At 40.7% G+C, this 18,498-nt stretch overlaps 1 protein-coding gene across 1 annotated transcript in view; it reads right to left on the minus strand.

Annotated features, from left to right (window-relative positions):
• The window catches only part of LPCAT1 (lysophosphatidylcholine acyltransferase 1), a 178,636-nt gene that overhangs the window by 87,264 nt on the left and 72,874 nt on the right, over positions 1-18,498 (minus strand). The window contains exon 10 of the mRNA XM_073332457.1: positions 7,797-7,922. Within this exon, the coding sequence (XP_073188558.1) occupies positions 7,797-7,922 (126 nt within the window). The remainder of the gene's footprint in view (positions 1-7,796; positions 7,923-18,498) is intronic.

An 18,498-nucleotide genomic window follows, 5' to 3' on the forward strand; every position in this document is an offset into this window, starting at 1 on the left:
CGGGTAGTGATCAATGGCTCCATGTCTAGTTGGCAGCCGGTATCAAGTGGAGTGCCCCAAGGGTCGGTCCTGGGGCCGGTTTTGTTCAATATCTTCATAAATGATCTGGAGGATGGTGTGGATTGCACTCTCAGCAAATTTGCAGATGATACTAAACTGGGAGGAGTGGTAGATACGCTGGAGGGGAGGGATAGGATACAGAAGGACCTAGACAAATTGGAGGATTGGGCCAAAAGAAATCTGATGAGGTTCAATAAGGATAAGTGCAGGGTCCTGCACTTAGGACGGAAGAATCCAATGCACTAGGGACCGAATGGCTAGGCAGCAGTTCTGCGGAAAAGGACCTAGGGGTGACAGTGGACGAGAAGCTGGATATGAGTCAGCAGTGTGCCCTTGTTGCCAAGAAGGCCAATGGCATTTTGGGATGTATAAGTAGGGGCATAGCGAGCAGATCGAGGGATGTGATCATTGACATTGGTGAGGCCTCATCTGGAGTACTGTGTCCAGTTTTGGGCCCCACACTACAAGAAGGATGTGGATAAATTGGAGAGAGTCCAGCGAAGGGCAACAAAAATGATTAGGGGTCTAGAACACATGACTTATGAGGAGAGGCTGAGGGAGCTGGGATTGTTTAGCCTGCAGAAGAGAAGAATGAGGGGGGATTTGATAGCTGCTTTCAACTACCTGAAAGGGGGTTCCAAAGAGGATGGCTCTAGACTGTTCTCAATGGTAGCAGATGACAGAATGAGGAGTACAATCCCAGCTCCCTCAGCCTCTCCTCATAAGTCATGTGTTCTAGACCCCTAATCATTTTTGTTGCCCTTCGCTGGACTCTCTCCAATTTATCCACATCCTTCTTGTAGTGTGGGGCCCAAAACTGGACACAGTACTCCAGATGAGGCCTCACCAATGTCAACGATCACATCCCTCGATCTGCTCGCTATGCCCCTACTTATACATCCCAAAATGCCATTGGCCTTCTTGGCAACAAGGGCACACTGCTGACTCATATCCAGCTTCTCGTCCACTGTCACCCCTAGGTCCTTTTCCGCAGAACTGCTGCCTAGCCATTCGGTCCCTAGTGCATTGGATTCTTCCATCCTAAGTGCAGGACCCTGCACTTATCCTTATTGAACCTCATCAGATTTCTTTTGGCCCAATCCTCCAATTTGTCTAGGTCCTTCTGTATCCTATCCCTCCCCTCCAGCGTATCTACCACTCCTCCCAGTTTAGTATCATCCGCAAATTTGCTGAGAGTGCAATCCACACCATCCTCCAGATCATTTATGAAGATATTGAACAAAACCGGCCCCAGGACCGACCCTTGGGGCACTCCACTTGATACCGGCTGCCAACTAGATGTCCTGCAGGGGGCTAAGACGATCAAGACCCTAGGTAAAGGGACACTTGGTTTGTGCAGAAGGAGGGCAGGAAGCCCCACAAGCTGAAGGGCAGGAGAGGGAGTAGCCCAGGGGAAGGAACTGCTAGTTCAAGTGGTTTACTGCTATCCCTAGGGCCCCTGGGCTGGGACCCAGAGTAGAGGGCGGGCCTGGGTCCCTCCCTCTCCACTCCCCTCCTTTAGGACACTATGGGGCAGTTAATACTCCAGTTCAAGGGCAAGAAATGGTGCCCTGAACAGCCCACACCCCAGAAGAGAAAGCGCGAGACCCATCATAGTAGTGCTGGCAATTTGCCACACTATAGAACGTGGGACTGTGTTTGAGAAAGCAGGGATTCTGAAAAAGGTTTAGGGGTCATAGTGAACAATCAACTCAATATGATCTGCTATTGTGATGCTGTGGCAAAAAGGACTAATACATGATCCTTTGACGTATAAACGGGGGGCCATGAGTAGAAGTAGGGAAATGATTTTAACTCTGTTTATGGCATTGCTAAGAGTGATACTGGAATACTGTAAAAAGAAAAGGAGTACTTGTGGCACCTTAGAGGCTAACCAATTTATTTGAGCATGAGCTTTCGTGAGCTACAGCTCACTTCATCAGATGCATACCGTGGAAACTGTAGAAGACATTATATACACAGAGACCATGAAACAATACCTCCTCCCACCCCACTCTCCTGTTGGTAATAGCTTATCTAAAGTGATCATCCAGTTTTGGTGTTCACATTTTAAAATGGATTTTCAATAACCAGAGAAGGTGCAGAAAAGAGCCACAAAAATTATTTGAGGGCTGGAGAAAATGCTTTACAGTGAGAGGCTTACGGAGATCAATCTGATTAGCTTATCAAAAAGATCCGGGAGCGACTTGATTACAGTGTATAAGTACTTTCAGAGGGTGAGAATACTGGCTACAAAAGGCTCTTTAATCTGGCAGAGAAAAGCATAACATGGCTGAAAGCCGGAATCAGACAAACTTCAAATCAGAAATGAGGCACACATTTTTAACTATGAGGGTGATTTGGCATTGGAACAAGCCACCAAAAGATGTGGTGGACATTCCATCTCTTGATGTCTTCAAAGCAAGACTGCATGCCTTTCTGGAAGATATGCTTTAACCAAACAAGTTACTGGGCTTGATTTAGGTTTAACTAAGTGAAATGGTCAGAATACATAATCTAGTGGTCCCTTCTGGCCTTCAAAATCCACAAATCTATGAAAACAGAGCAATTCAATGTAGCAGACAAAGCTATAACATGATCCAGTGACTGGAATTCAAAGCTAGACAAATTCATACTGGAAATAAAGTGTAAATTTTAACTGGAACAATCTACTAAGGGATGTGGTAAATTCTACATCATTTGAAATCTTTATAATTAAGACTGGATATCTTCCTAGAAGTCATGCTCTTGTTCAACCACAAGTTTTTGGGCTTGATGTAGGAATTATTGAGTGACATTTTAGGGGCGAGTCAAACGATATAATTGCAACAGTCCTTTCTGGCCTTCAAATCAAGAATAAACTGCGTAGTGACTGCACCTCAAGCAAGCGTATGTTGAGGGTCCTACTGCAAGCCACATTCCACTGTGCAAAAAAACAGGATTGCAGTCTTCCTATTAGTGGGGAAAAGCCAAGAACAGCTGAGATTTCCCCCAGTGTACAGATGCCAGAGTGAATAAAAATTCATGGATTTAAAAATAAATAGATTTTTTAAAATTTATGATCAGATTTTTTATTTTATTTAAATTATAATTTTTTCTTTATAAAAATACACGCATTTACAATTAAATCTGAATTCAATATAAAAACATGATATGGCCTAAACTTATTATAATCTCTTAAAACATTTAAATAAAAAATAAATACGCTGAATTCATAAGCCTCTATCAAAACTATGAGTTAAAGGCTTCTTTTCTACATAAAGAAAGTATTGGGGGAAAACATCTAATTTTTGAGGCTAAGCTTTATAAATAAGGCACAACAGGTCAGCCTAAGTAAGTTAGGAGACTGTCTCATTTTCAAAAAACTGAAGCAAATAGGAACTTAAACTCCAGTCCCTTTCATTTAGGCGTATTTGAAACATATTTCCCAGGCTGACCTGAAATAATCAGTTTAATTCACTGACTACAATTAATCCCTCTGTTTAATAAATAATTTAGTTATAAACTTGAAACATGTTTTGATAAGATAAAATTACTTATCCAAAACATTTAAGGTTTTGTTCAATAAAAAATGAATTTTATATGCTGTTTCTTGTTTAATTAAATTCCAGTTACCATTCTAAGGCAGCATGACACAAATCATGGGCAAAAAGTTAATTATCTAACAAACAAGCAATATTATATCATTCAACATTTTCTAACATACTAAAACTGTACAATAAATAAGAATCTGAAAATATTAAGCTATATAACTGCTTAAATAAATGTATACAGTTATAGGGTACCATCCTAGTTATCAAAAAGATGTCCCAAATATAGTATAAAGGCTCTATTTAGTTGTAAATCAACATTTGTTAATGCTTATATCAATCACTGAGAATGCACTTTTCTTTAGAAAATAACTGGAGTAAAAATGGAAAAGTTGATTAAAACTAATTTTTTAAATCAATGCTTTCCACTTAGTGATTTAAATCAATCCACCCTGATAAACACCTAATTCAGGGAGTCAGTCCACCCTGACCGACACCCAAATCAAGGAGTCACAGAGCGTCTGAAAAATCAAGGAAGAATGCCCATTTTAGTAGAGTTTCATTGTTGGTTTTCGCAACAGCCACTAACATCCAGAATTCAAGAGGACATAATTTGGGTGAACAGCTTTGAGGCTGATTGGTAGCCTGCTGAGCAGGCACAGAAGCCAAGCAATGTTGCAAGGAGACTAAAATGAGCCCTAGGATTAGCACTTGCATACTAAAGGCGAGGGGCTTACATTGAGTACAGGTCAGCTCAGAGCCTTTAGGGTAAATTTGGTGCGGAGAATAAAATGTTTCTGCTGACTCCCTGTAGCATTCTCTATTGTACTGTTGGAGACCCTTTTAGCTGTAAGGTCTCTACAGAAAAAGCACTTATCCTTACTGTTGTTCTTCTATCTTCTATATTTCCTACACTAGAAATTATTTTCTCCTTTCCTTCCTTGTATGTACAGCTGCTGGAAAATAAAGGATTAATTAGTGAAAGGAAATAATTAGAGTTGGGAAAGGAAACAATTAGAGTTGGGAAAGAAAACATGAGGCTACACTCCATGATTCCAGGTGAGGAGGCAAACAAGAAAACTTGAAAGAAAGTTGCCAGATTGGTGCTTACTCGGGTTGTTGTATAGCTGTTAATAGCAGTTAACTTACGTGATTAACTCAAAAAAATTAACCATTATTAAAAAAATTAATCACAAACTAATTGCCGTTTTAATTGCATTGTTAAACAATAGAATACCAATTGAAATTTATTAAAATATTTTGGATGTTCTTCTACATTTTAAAGTATATTGATTTCAATTGCAATACAGAATACGAAGTGTACACTGCTCAGTTTATATTTATTTTTTATTACAAATATTTGCATTGTGAAAGTGATAAACAAAAAACTATTTTTCAATTCACCTCAGACAAGTACTGTAGTGCAAACCCTTTATTGTAAGAGTACAACTTACAAATGTAGATTTTTTTTTTGTTACATAGCTGCACTACAAAAACAAAACAATGCAAAACTTTAGAGCCTACAAGTCCACACTCGGTCCTACCTTTTGTTCAGCCAATCGCTAAGACAAACAAGTTTGTTTACCTTTACGGGAGATAATGCTGCCCACTTCTTATTTACAGTATCACCAGAAAGTGAGAACAGGCGTTCGCATGGGACTTTTGTAGCTGGCATTGCAAGGTATTTACGTTCCAGATATGTTAAACATTCATATGCCTCTTTGTGCTTCAGCTACCATTTGAGAAGACATGTTTCCATGCCGATGATGCTCGTTAAACAAAATAATGTGTTAATTAAATTTGTGACTGAACTCCTTGGGGGAGAATTCATAGAATCATAGAATATCAGGGTTGGAAGAGACCCCAGAAGGTCATCTAGTCCAACCCCCTTCTCGAAGCAGGACCAATTCCCAGTTAAATCATCCCAGCCAGGGCTTTGTCAAGCCTGACCTTAAAAACCTCTAACGAAGGAGATTCTACCACCTCCCTAGGTAGAGAATTGTATGTCTCCAGTTCTATTTTACCCCATCCTGCCATATATTTCATGTTATAGTAGTCTCGGATGATGATCCAGCACATGTTGTTCATTTTAAAAACACTTTCACTGCAAATTTGACAAAATGCAAAGAAGATACCAATGTGAGATTTCTAAAGATAGCTACAGCACTTGACCCAAGGTTTAAGAATCTAAAGTGCCTTCCAAAATCTGAGAGAGATGAGGTGTGGAGCATGTTTTCAAAAGTCTTAAAAGAGCAACACTCCAATGTAGAAACTACAGAACCCGAAGCACCAAAAAAGAAAATCAACTTTCTGCTGATGGCATCTGACTCAGATGATGAAAATGAACATGCTTTGGTCCGCACTGCTTTGGATTATTATTGAGCAGAACCGGTCATCAGCATTGATGCATGTCCTCTGGAATGGTGGTTGAAGCATGAAGGGACATATTAATGTTTAGCATATCTGGCATGTAAATATCTTGCGACACTGGCTACAACAGTGCCATGAAAACGCCTGTTCTCACTTTCAGGTGACATTGTAAACAAGAAGCGGGCAGCATTATCTCCCACAAATGTAAACAAACTTGAATGTCTGAGCCATTGGCTGAACAAGAAATAGGACTGAGTGAACTTGTGGGCTCTAAAGTTTTATACTGTTTTATTTTTGAATGCAATTTTTTTTTTTTTTACATAATTCAACATTTGTAAGTTCAACTTTCATGATAAAGAGATTGCACTACAGTGCTTGTATTAGGTGAATTGAAAAATACTATTTTTGATTTTTACATTGCAAATATTTGTAATAAAAAATAAATATAAAGTGGGAACTATACACTTTGTATTCTGTGTTATAATTGAAATCAATATATTTGAAAATGTAGAAAAAACCCAAAAACATTTAAATAAATGGTATTCTATTATTGACAGTGCGATTAATTGTGATTAATTTTTTTAATTGCTTGACAGCCATAGTGCTCACACATCAGCCTTAATCAATATTGGCAGAAGATAGAACCATAAGCTGTCCACAGCTGCTTTTTCTAGGCATGCTGGGAGAGGAGCAACCAGTTGAAGCACTGTGTACATTTGTTGTCTTATAAGATCATCCAAGACTTGTCTGAAGTATAACAAGTGTGGGATTTTAAAAATAAATCCAGTGAGATGATTCCAGGCACTTGAGGAAGACAGACAAAACACCAATAATATTGTTTAGCTAGGCCACACTTTAGCTAAGTAACACATCTGGGAACTATCTGGCAACAAGACATCCAGTGCAGGTTATCCTTCTTTCTGTAAGTTGTGCCACCCAGGTGGCCACTACTGGCTGCCCCACATCTCTCTCTCTTTACCACCAGGGGGAGGGGTGCCCCCAGTTCACTCCCCCACACACTGACCCCAGCACTGGGTTCTGACTGCCCAACCCCTTGTATGAAAATTAAGGGAAGAGTGGGTTGACTCCTTGCCATACAAGACATTAGGAGGCCCAATTCTATTTCCCACTTTCTTTAGGAGATTCCCTCTAATCTGTGGTGGAACTGGACACTCTATCAAATGCTTATTCACATGAGGCATCCATCAAGTTATGACAACATGAATTTTACAATATGTCCTAACCCACCAGTTCCCTGGGCTGCTCAAGAGAAGGTGAAACAACCCCACATTGCGCCCAGGCCAATCTGGCAGTGAGGGAAAAATTCCTTCCCATCCTCCCAAAAAATAACTAGGATGATGCCCAAAGCAAGGCCCCAAAACCTGGATATCCTACTCTCATCCCAAGAGGAAGAGCTTTGTTCACGGTGCAGAATGACACCTCAGGCAGGGGGAAGGGCTTACAAACTGTCAGCTGATGGCTCAGGAGCCAAAAGACTAACATGGCACCCTTCTGTCCAGCCAGCCAGTTAAGGTTCTCCCCCTCCCCGCTCAAGTCCATGAGGAAGGGAGGAAATAAGAGGGGCAATCCTTAAAGGAGCCAAAGACTTTCTTTCACCTGCTGGTCCAGACAAAGGCTCTCCAACCTCGGAAGGTGCATAGGAGGGGACCTCGAGTGAGGTACTTCTTGTAATATACATTAGTGCTTTCTCTTTGTAATATAAAATTCCATTTTCTAGTCATAAAGGTAACTAAGACAGTTGTGTGTGTATAAATGTCAGTGAAACAATATTATAATAATCATGCTTTATAAATAAAAATAATTTTATATGCTCACCCAAGGCTTCTCACAAGCTTTGCAAATTCTAAAAGGCAGGTGTTTGAAGGCAGACGAAGTTGTCCTTCAGCCAAAGCTAGCTGGCAGTCTTCAAATGTGTAGTCTGTTACTGAAACTCCCAAAGCCCTTGAGTAAAGAAATCCGATACAGTAAATATCATCTCTTTTGATACACAAATCTATCTTTTACACACACACACACACCCTCCCACCCCTTTATTACCTTGGCTCTGTACAGCATTAAACCCTATACAAATATATCAAAGCGAAAATTTAAAAAGTGAATAGACAATGGGGAAAATGTAAGTACACCTCTACCCCAATATAACGCGGTCCTCGGGAGCCAAAAAATCTTACCGTGTTATAAATGAAACCGCGTTATATCAAACTTGCTTTGCCCTCAAGCATTTCCGTTATTAATAGTCACTTCCTGCCCCGACTGACCCCTCAAAACCCCCGACCCATCCAACCCCCCCTGCTCCTTGTCCCGACTACCTCTCCGGAGACCCCCTGCCCCTAACCACACCTCCCAAGACCCCACCCCCTATCTAAGCCCCCCTGTTCCTGGTCCCCTGACCAACCCCTGAGACCCTCTGCCCCTTATCCAACCCTTCAGCCCCGGCCTGGCACCGTGTCGGAGCCAGATACACTGATCCGCCCCACCTCACCCCACCCCCGAGCGCTGCTTTACTGCGTTATATCCAAATTCGTGTTATATCAGGTCGCGTTATATCAGGGTAGAGGTGTATAAAAAACTAAAGATACATTCTACGGAAACCTGCTGCATGAATGTTTACTTTGACTCTTCAGATACAAGTCCAAGGAGATACAAAAGAAAAGAACACTAAGGATAATATAATAGGCGAACAAAAATAAGGAAATAAAATTCACATCAAAGCTTCCTGAAGTATGACCATGGAAAAAATACCACCGACCTACAGGGTCCCAGAGCCCAAGCTCCAGCCCCAGCCCAGAACTCTACACAGCACTGAAACAGCCCCACAACCCGATCCCCTGTGAGCCTGAGTCAGCTGGCACGGGCCAGCCATGGGTTTTTCTTTGCTGTGTAGACATACCCAGAAACTGAGGAGGATGGTGTCCTAAGGTGAAACTGACACAGGGAGCCCAAAGACTGAAATTGACCAGGAAGCCCAGAGCTGAGGAAAAATTGATGAAGGCTCCTTACTCATAGGTGCAACCGACAAGAATGCTTGTGAAAGTGATGATGGCACCCTATGAGAAGGGTGCTTTGGTGTAGAGACACACTCTGTTGGCATCTGCTTGAATGACTTCTCAGCTTGCCTGAGTCTTGTTTGTTTCTCCCATGAGGAGAAGGGGTCTCTGACTGCTCCAATAGGATCTTAGTCTGCTATGGCAAATTCTTATATTGACAAGGTCTCTTATGACCTTTGCAGCTTGGAGAGAGATTTTCCTCATCTCCGAAGTACTGGAGGCATGAATAGAGCAGGTGGAAGTCACCTGATCCCTCAAAGCCTCTTTGAAGATGTTCTAAAGGAGTTTTCCATAAGAAACAGATTTAAGCCTTGATTCACTAATCTGCCATGTATGTTCTTGAAAACCTTGAAAATCACACACACTGCTGTCAAGTGACTCTCCCCAAGGAAGATACAAGGAAGACAGTTGTGTCTTTCTTTTAGAAGTATCACTCTTGAAGCCAGGAGATAGAGGACGAGACATACTGTAGGCAGTCCAGTGAAATTTACTAATTTCCTACAACTAACCTAGTATTTAAGCTTTTTTTTTTTCAATACCAATAAGCCAAAAAGAAATAGAAAGGAGTATGTGAAAATCTAAACTAGCTGCTTTATGAAAAAAAATCCTACCTACTTATCTTAATCTAAAACTAAATAGAGTGGGAGAAGGAACACTGAGAAGTTCCAACTCTTCGACAGGGTAACCACAAATTGCTGATTGGAGGTTGGGGTCGCTCTTCCTCTTCTGCTCTTGAGGGCAGAAGCTTGAGAGTATGAGGAACACATGCACGTCCCCCGACTTCTAGATTTAAAAAAAGAATCCAAACGCCTGTGCAGGGGTGACAGCACATCATGAATGGGATCCATATGCACAGGAGCTCAAAGAACCACCACCATTACTTCAAGGTTTTATTCAAACTGTAGCTCACAGAACATTTCCTAAAGGTACACAATGAAAAAGACAAGTGTGTACCTAGCATGAAATACAAGCAAGCTTAACTTTTTCCCAAATAGTTGGGACAAAAAGTGATATAAAGAAAAAAAATCTTGACGTTCCCATAATCCAAAATAAATTAAGAACTTTTAGTTTTGCTTCATAGAGCTTGATACTCCGAGGTGCCAAAAAGGGGGCCTCAGCTGCCATGATTCTGCAGAGTAATTTTTTTTTTGATTGAGTAGCACTGTGTTTGCTATACTGAAGGTCAGAGAAAAACATCTGAAATAAGTGTTTAATCACTTTAAATTCCATGGAGACTACTGCTACATATAGTTTTAAAACCAGCTTTTCAAAATAATAATTTAGAACCCTCTAAGGCAGTGGTTCTTAACCTGGGGTGTGAGACGCCCTTTCTGGGGGTGCGAGACGCCCTTTCTGGGGGTGCGAGACGCCCTTTCTGGGGGTGCGAGACATACCAGATTTTTTTAGAAAGTACATCATCGAAAACACAAATTAAGCACCTATGTATTTATTAACATTATACATTTTTTAACAAATTACTGTAATATACAAACAAAATATATCTAGGTTTAAAGAACTGACCTACTTCAACTATTTTTGATAAGGGGCGCGAGAACATATTTTGAGCACCAAAGGGATGCAGGCTGCAGTAAAGGTTAAGAACCACTGCTCTAAGGTATACAATTAATTCAAAATGCTTCCTTCCAACATGCATTACTTTGCATTTATCAACAAAGAACTGTATCTGCAATTGTGTAGCCCATTCACCTACTTTGGCTAAATTCCTCTGAATTTCCTTACAGTCCTCTTTGACTAACCTAAATAATTTTGCATTATCTGCAAATCTTGTGATCTCATTGCTCATATTCCTTTCCAGATCATTCATAAATGTATTAAACACTGAATCTAATACAGAGCCTTGAAGCATGCCATCACTAACCTCATGTCTGATGAAAATTGACCATTTAATCCTATTCTTCATTCACTGGATATTAGCTAGTTTTTGATTCATGACAACACTTTGCCCCTAAGCCCCAAATCATTTAGTAGCTGCTTCTCAGGGAGAATGTCAAAAGCCCCAAACACTTCTCCTTTATCTACAATTTATTGAGAAGTTCAAAGAATTCTAATAGATGAGTAAGACATGATTTTCCTTTGCAGAAACTACGCTGGTTAGATGCTAACAAATCAGGATGGTAAAACAATCAATAATGATGGAAAAAAGCAGAAATATTCTATTATTATTAGCATTCTGTATTTGAAAAGAAGCTGGATACTATTCATAGTTTACAGTGATAATGAAATACGTTTTATTCTGACAGTATCGAGGCAGGATGCTAAACGACTGCTAAATCTAAACACTCATGTCTGCAGTAGCCAAGAGTTTTAAAGAAATTGGCTGATGCAATTCTGAAGCACTGATTTTGATACTTAACTAACTGTAGAATACTGAGGAAGTCCTATAGGATTAGAAAAAAGCAACAGTTATGCCAATATTTAAAAAGAATGAATGGGGTGATCCAATAAGTACAGGCTGGTTAGCATAATATCAGTCCTAGGCAAAGACACTGAGGGTGATATAAGGATGTAATCAGGAAGAACTCTCTAAAACAATAGCTTCTAAAGTTGAAAAATAAAACAAGTTTAAACGGTGCTACTCAGCTCAAACCATTTGCAAGGGAACCTTGACATGAAGTTTAAAGATTTCCTGGAGGAACGCCTTCTTTCCTTTCAAAAAACTTAATAAGCATGCAATAGACAGAACTTCCCCCTGGACATAATGTAATTCTCCAAGGCAGGGTCATATTGTCCGATAATTTCATAGGTAAGAATTTTCCCTCTGTCTCCACCATATCATACAGATACTTTGGGATGCAGAAAGCAGTAAATTGTCCCAAGGGAGGAAGACAGGGAAGATTCATTTAATCCATCTAGATCTGAAAAGGCATTCAAGAGTTAACGGAGCTCCCTGTTTCAGAACACTCTTTTGCCTCAGCAAGAGTGAAGATGTTGACTCTATGTTGTTTGAGAAAGTGTGGATGGAAGTGCCTGTAGTAGCCTTATGAACTCCTCATAAAATATGAGCAATCTCTCCGTCCACAAAACGGCTGCTCCTTTCAGAGTGCATAGTAACGAGGCTTTGAATGTCTCTGCTATATTTGAATGTATCTGCTTTATTCCTCTGTAACTCTATTCACATCAACTCATACATTTCTACTTACTTACTATTACAAACTTACTATGTTTGGATTCAACACTTTCTATTATATGAGAAAGATCACGGTAATCTTGGGGATAGAAGCCTGGTTAGTTCACAGACATAAAAGTCTTTTAGACCAATTCTGAGATAAGGAAGCAACAGCCTCTGCTTCTGAGTGCCTTCCTTCTGCAGTACCTTTTTTTTGGTTTCCCAATTGGACTTTGATACAAGCAGGTTCATCAACAAGCTTCCAACCTGGCCTGTGATGTACCAAAAAGCTACCTGATCTGGACTGCAATCCCTTGCTGAGCCATCTGACCCTGATTTTTCTTCTTGGTGTAGAACGCGAAGGAACAGGGGCAAAAGCTTCTGCCAGGATGTGAACAAAGCTACTTCTCTAAGCAGTACTGAAGGTTTTCTGTCTCTTTGGCAGTTATATACACACCATATTTCTGATCTTCAAGATTTAGATGTACCCCGGATGTGAAAACTTAGAGAAGATTACATTAGCCCTCTTAGCTATAGTATCATACTAGGAGTTCATATTTAATTGTTTATCTACCATTTATCTCCAACTCTTTTTGCATTCCAGGATACAGTCCCCCAGTAATCTGCTGGAAATGGAGGTGTGAGCTTGATGGTCCACAGCATGAGGCACATTTCCTCCTGTTTCCTCCTTGGGCCCACATCCCAGCCCAAGTCATATAGGAGTCCGCATATGTTCCTTCTACATGGGGTCTAGTATCTGTAGTGAAGATCAGCTTATCTAGCCTGGCTAACTAAATAATATTAAGAATGAATTAATTAAGAGATGCTAGTACTGGATCTGGAGTAAGAGCTATATATACTGATTTGTTGCAATTGCTGGCTGGAAGTTAAGCAACAACTCTGTCTGGCATCCACATGAGATCAACTGAGCCTATGAGCTGAGTCAGAGATTTTATCTGAGAAGAGGTAAGTGATAATGTTTAGCAAATCAGACACTATCTTGTTCTGAAATAAAAGAATGTCTTTGACAATAACAACTTAAATGATGGAGTTTTGGGAAGGCTGTAATTGGCCCTTCCACTTTTTGCTCATAGCCATGTTTCTGAAAGCTTTGAGCGATCGCTGCTGAGCCCTGCATAACACGATGAGACAGTCTTCCAGACAAGGAAAGACATGTATCCCTTTAACTTGAAGGGAGGGATGATGTGACATTTTTGAATATCTGTTTTTAAGTTTCGAGTCTAAAAACTGAGTACTCTGCTTTAAAAATGCTTCCTGTTGTAGCAGAAGCTAAAATATCTCCAGCGGCTGTTCCTGATCATATCTCCAGTAGACCTCCAATAGGTTTATTTTCATATTCTGAAGTTTGGGAAGACAATACTGTTATGATTTGATATGTATTTTTGGGAATACAGACTAACACGGCTGTTACTCTGAATACTGTTATGATGAATTTCAGTATCTCCATCTGGAATACTGATCTCCTCATGGACTTGTTGGAGACCAGAGGTCCAACATGGGCTATGTGCCATTGTTTCTCTTTTACCATAAAGAATTTTGTGCCCTTTCCAAAATCTCTCTCTACAGAAGTGGTTCTACTGTTACAATATGTAGGAGATGGTTCATACGAGGGGGCGTACACCACCAGAGAGACTGACAGGACAGTCTGCATGGCATGTATCCTGTGTATGTCTCTCTAAGGAAGAGGGTAGCCACTACATGACCTTTTTTGGAACCCCTGGAGGTGGAGAGGCGGTAGGCTCATCTCCCAGAGAAGAGGATTTAAATCTTTTCAGCCCACGCACCGCACTGTTGAGACAAACCAGTGGCCAATTTGGCTCAGAATGGGGTATCTGGCAGTGGACAGTACCAAATGCTTCAGAGGAAGTTCAAAAACAGCCATTACAAAATAATCTGCTTGCAGGTGAAATTTCTTCTTAACCAGTCAGTTTACACTCCGACCTGAGACTTCACATCCCTAATTTATTTTAATCCTACATAATGGAACAGTGGATGTTCTCCAGACATTATATATTTGGGATGGGAGGGATAGAGGAAATTTTAAATTCAACAGTGGATGTGGGCCAGCAAAAGAATATCTTAGCTGTTGAGCCCAGTGTTAGGATTTTGAAAGATATTTGTCAAGCGTCTATTTCAAGGTGACGGGTTGGAAAGAAGGGAGCAGGAACATTCAAGAACATCAAAAATGAAGGGGAGAATCCAGGTTGCTATTGTAAGATCATGGCAGTGATGTGGGAGAAGTGATGGAGGGAGCAATAAAGTTCAGTGAAGAGTCAAAATAAGGAAGTTTTGTTCTTACCTGAACATTTATCTTTTCATAACAGAGAATCCATCAGTCTAGATGAAACTATTGGGTAACCACACCCACAAGCTCTCACGAAGCAGCTCAGCGGATCCAAGTTTTGATGCTTACCTAGTCCCCCTATGTAAACTCAGGAACTGCATCACAAGCCCATATGTTCTGCCACTTAAAGTCCAAAAATAATTTAAAAATTAAAGAAATAAAAATCTAGACTGACTGACTCCCTATTACAAAACAAATTGATTCTTAACTGTAAAGTTGTCTTATTCTCTAAGACACAACCCAATTGTTTGGAACAGACTACTGGGAATTAGCAATTAGTTCAGACCCCAGAAAGAAAAGAGAACAAATGGAAATGGCAGCTGACTGCAAGACATGACAACAAAGGCAACATCTGCTGTTTATGATTCACAAAACATTACAAAATGGATGCAAGAGTGGAGGACCTCCGTATAGCTGCTTTGCAGATTTCCTCATGAAAGCTATACTTCTCCCTCCTTTCTCACTCCCCAAAAAGTTAAAAATAGGTCTTGTAAAGAGAGCTTTTTTAGACTAAGAAGAAATGTTTTCTCTCTTATAATAATTAATAATTGCTCCTCAGACCTAGTGGGCAATAATTGCTTTTGAAGCTTTGAGACCTCAATTCATGCCAGCATAAGTGATTTAAAAAACACCCATTTTTTGGAAATACTTTTTCTGCCTAAGTAGAATTTTATAGCTTAACAGATTTAGGTAAAGCCACCTTATTTCCTTAGGAGGATAAGAGCAGAATAAAGACAGCGTACTCTCTTGCTTTAGATGACAGGGTAACACTGTTTTAGGAAGCAGTGCAGGTGTTCTCCAAAGAATCACACTGTCAGGAAAGAACTCAAGGCTTTCTTAAAGGATAAGGGACACAATTCACTGGATCTTCCTCGCCCAAATTATGACCACAAAAAATGCAACTTTAAGTGACAAGAACAATAAAGAACCCACCACTGATTTAAAAGATTATTTCCTCAACCACCCCAGTTCCAAGTTAAGCTTCCAACTAATAAGTACTTTAACTGGAAGAGTAAGTTTTGCCACTGTTTTGGTTATCTCAACATGTGAGGGTGAGAAACTAAACTGTTATTTTGGATGACTGGAGGGCCTCCCACAAAGGACATCATTATAAGGACCTATAAGATGCCACGGCTCAGATATTTAATGAAGCCATCAAATAAGAAGCAAAGTTAGGTTGGCATATGCTGATTTTGCAGTGAGGCCATATCCAGATAATTTCATCTAATTCAGACAGAGTCACATGATGAATGAGAACTCTTTCTGGAGAAGTCTCATCAGGATATACATTATGAATAGCTAGTAATGGGTCTGCTATGACTGATGGAGCTGTGTTGATTAGGGCAACGGAAATAATTTTGGCTGGTAGGAGGGCTTACCCCAAGTAACTCAAACATGCCTGGAGAGTATCCTTTGGCCTACTTCCGGGATGGTGTCCCTGGCTTCTGTTTGCCAGAAGCTGGGAATGAGCAACAGGGAATGGATCACTTGATTACCTGTTCTCTGTACCTCTGGAGCACCTGGCATTGGCCACTATCAGAAGCCAGGATACTGGGGTAGATGGACCTTCAGTCTGACCCAGTATGGCCATTCTTATGATATATTCTGTTTCCTTGACTGTTGTAAGGATGTATACTGTATACATGTACAGAGTTCATTCAATAGCAGGATCATCAGGAAATACATCAGAAAAATGGGGTGGATCCTGATATACCCTTCACAGCAAACACTTGACAATGCCAGAGCTGTCTCCTTTGTAATTTCACTTCTGACACTCTGCTGACCTCAAACTGATTTTGAGTAGCCAGTCTCAGCTGGATTTCCCTTCAAAGGGGAAGACGGGTTTTGGATTAAGGTGAAGCGAGACTAAAAAAATTGGATGTTTTGGAGAAGTTGGACCTACCATGGTCCTCATATGAAGAATGGTTAAACTCTAGGTACATAAGAACATAAGAATGGCCATACTGGATCAGACCAAAGGTCCATCCAGCCCAGTACCCTGTCTACCAACAGTGGCCAAAGCCAGGTGCCCCAGAGGAAGTGAACCTAACAGGTAATTATCAAGTGATCTCTCTCCTGTCATCCATCTCCACCCTCTGACAGACAGAGGCTAGGAACACCATTCCTTACCCATCCTGGCTAATAGCCATTAATGGACTTAACCTCCATGAATTTATCCAGTTCTCTTTTAAACCCTGTTCTAGTCCTAGCCTTCACAACCTCCTTAGGCAAGGAGATCCATAGGTTGTCTGTGTGCTGTGAACTTCCTTTTATTTGTTTTAAACCTGCTGCCCATGAATTTCATTTGGTGGCCCCTAGTTCTTATATTATGGGAACAAGTAAATAACTTTTCCTTATTCACTTTCTCCACACCACTCATGATTATATATACCTCTATCATATCCTTCTCAGTCTCCTCTTTTCCAAGATGAAAAGTCCTAGTCTCTTTAATCTCTCCTCATATGGGACCAGTTCCAAACCCCTAATCATTTTAGTGTGCCCTTCTCTGAACCTTTTCCAATGCCAGTATTTCTTTTTTGAGATAAGGAGACCACATCTGTACACAGTATTCAAGATGTGAGCGTACCACAGATTTATATAAGGGCAATAAGATATTCTCCGTCTTATTCACTATCCCTTTTTAAATGATTCCTAACATCCTGTTTGCTTTTTTGACTGCCGCTGCACACTGTGTGGACATCTTCTAAGAACTATCCATGATGACTCCAAGATCTCTTTCCTGATTAGTTGTAGCTATATTAGCCCCCATTATATTGTATGTATAGTTGGGGTTATTTTTTCCAATGTGCATTACTTTACATTTATCCACATTCAATTTCATTTGCCATTTTGTTGCCCAATTACTTAGTTTTGTGAGATCTTTTTGAAGTTCTTCATGGTCTATTTGGTCTTAACTATCTTGAGCAGTTTAGTATCTTCTGGAAACTTTGCTACCTCACTGTTTACCCCTTTCTCCAGATCATTTATGATTAAGTTGAATAGGATTAGTCCTGGGACTGACTCTTGGGGAACACCACTAGTTACCCCTTTCCATTCTGAAAATTTACCATTTATTCCTACCCTTTGTTCCCTGTCTTTTAACCAGTTCTCAATCCATGAAAGGATCTTACCTTTTATCCTATGACAACTTAATTTTTTGGGCCTTTGATGAGGAACCTTGTAAAAGGCTTTCTGGAAATCTAAGTATACTATGTCCACTGGATCCTCCTTGTGCACATGTTGACCCCCTGAAAGAACTCTAATAGATTAGTAAGACATGATTTCCCTTTACGGAAACCATGTTGACTTTTGCCCAACAATTTATGTTCTTCTATGTGTCTGACAATTTTATTCTTTACTATTGTTTTGACTAATTTGCCCAGTACTGATGTTAGACTTACCAGTCCATAATTGCCAGGATCACCTCTAGAGCCCTTTTTAAATATTGGTGTTACGTTAGCTATTGTGACAAAGTTCCTCCTCTGCCTTGGTGGGTCCTGCACTTATTGATGGATTTGCTTGCCTCAGAGATTCACGGCAGCCCTCAGGTTGGTCATTTTTCCTAGTGTCTCAAACTTGCCGTGCACTCAGCTAACCTCATCACTGGCCATTATGGGAAAAGGGAGGAGAACAAGCCCCGCAGTGTCTGCTGACCCACCTAGTGGGTCAGGGGATAGGCCAGGGGCCTTCCACAGTCCAGGTCACCTCCTCTTGTCTCAAATAGGGAGTTGAGGGCCATGGGGTGAACCCAGGCCCACCCTCTACTCCGGGTTCCAGCCCAGGGCCCTGTGGATTGCAACTGTCTACAGTGTCTCTTGTAACAGCTGCATGACAGCTACAACTCCCTGGGCTACTTCCCCATGGCCTCCTTCCAACACCTTCTTTATCCTCACCATAGGATCTTCCTCCTGAAGCCTGATCTTGCTTGTACTCCTCAGTCCTGCAGCAGCACGCCTTCTCACTCCCTGCTCCTTGCAC

Source organism: Lepidochelys kempii, chromosome 2 (genome assembly GCF_965140285.1).
Source record: "Lepidochelys kempii isolate rLepKem1 chromosome 2, rLepKem1.hap1, whole genome shotgun sequence".
NCBI lineage: Eukaryota > Metazoa > Chordata > Testudines > Cheloniidae > Lepidochelys > Lepidochelys kempii.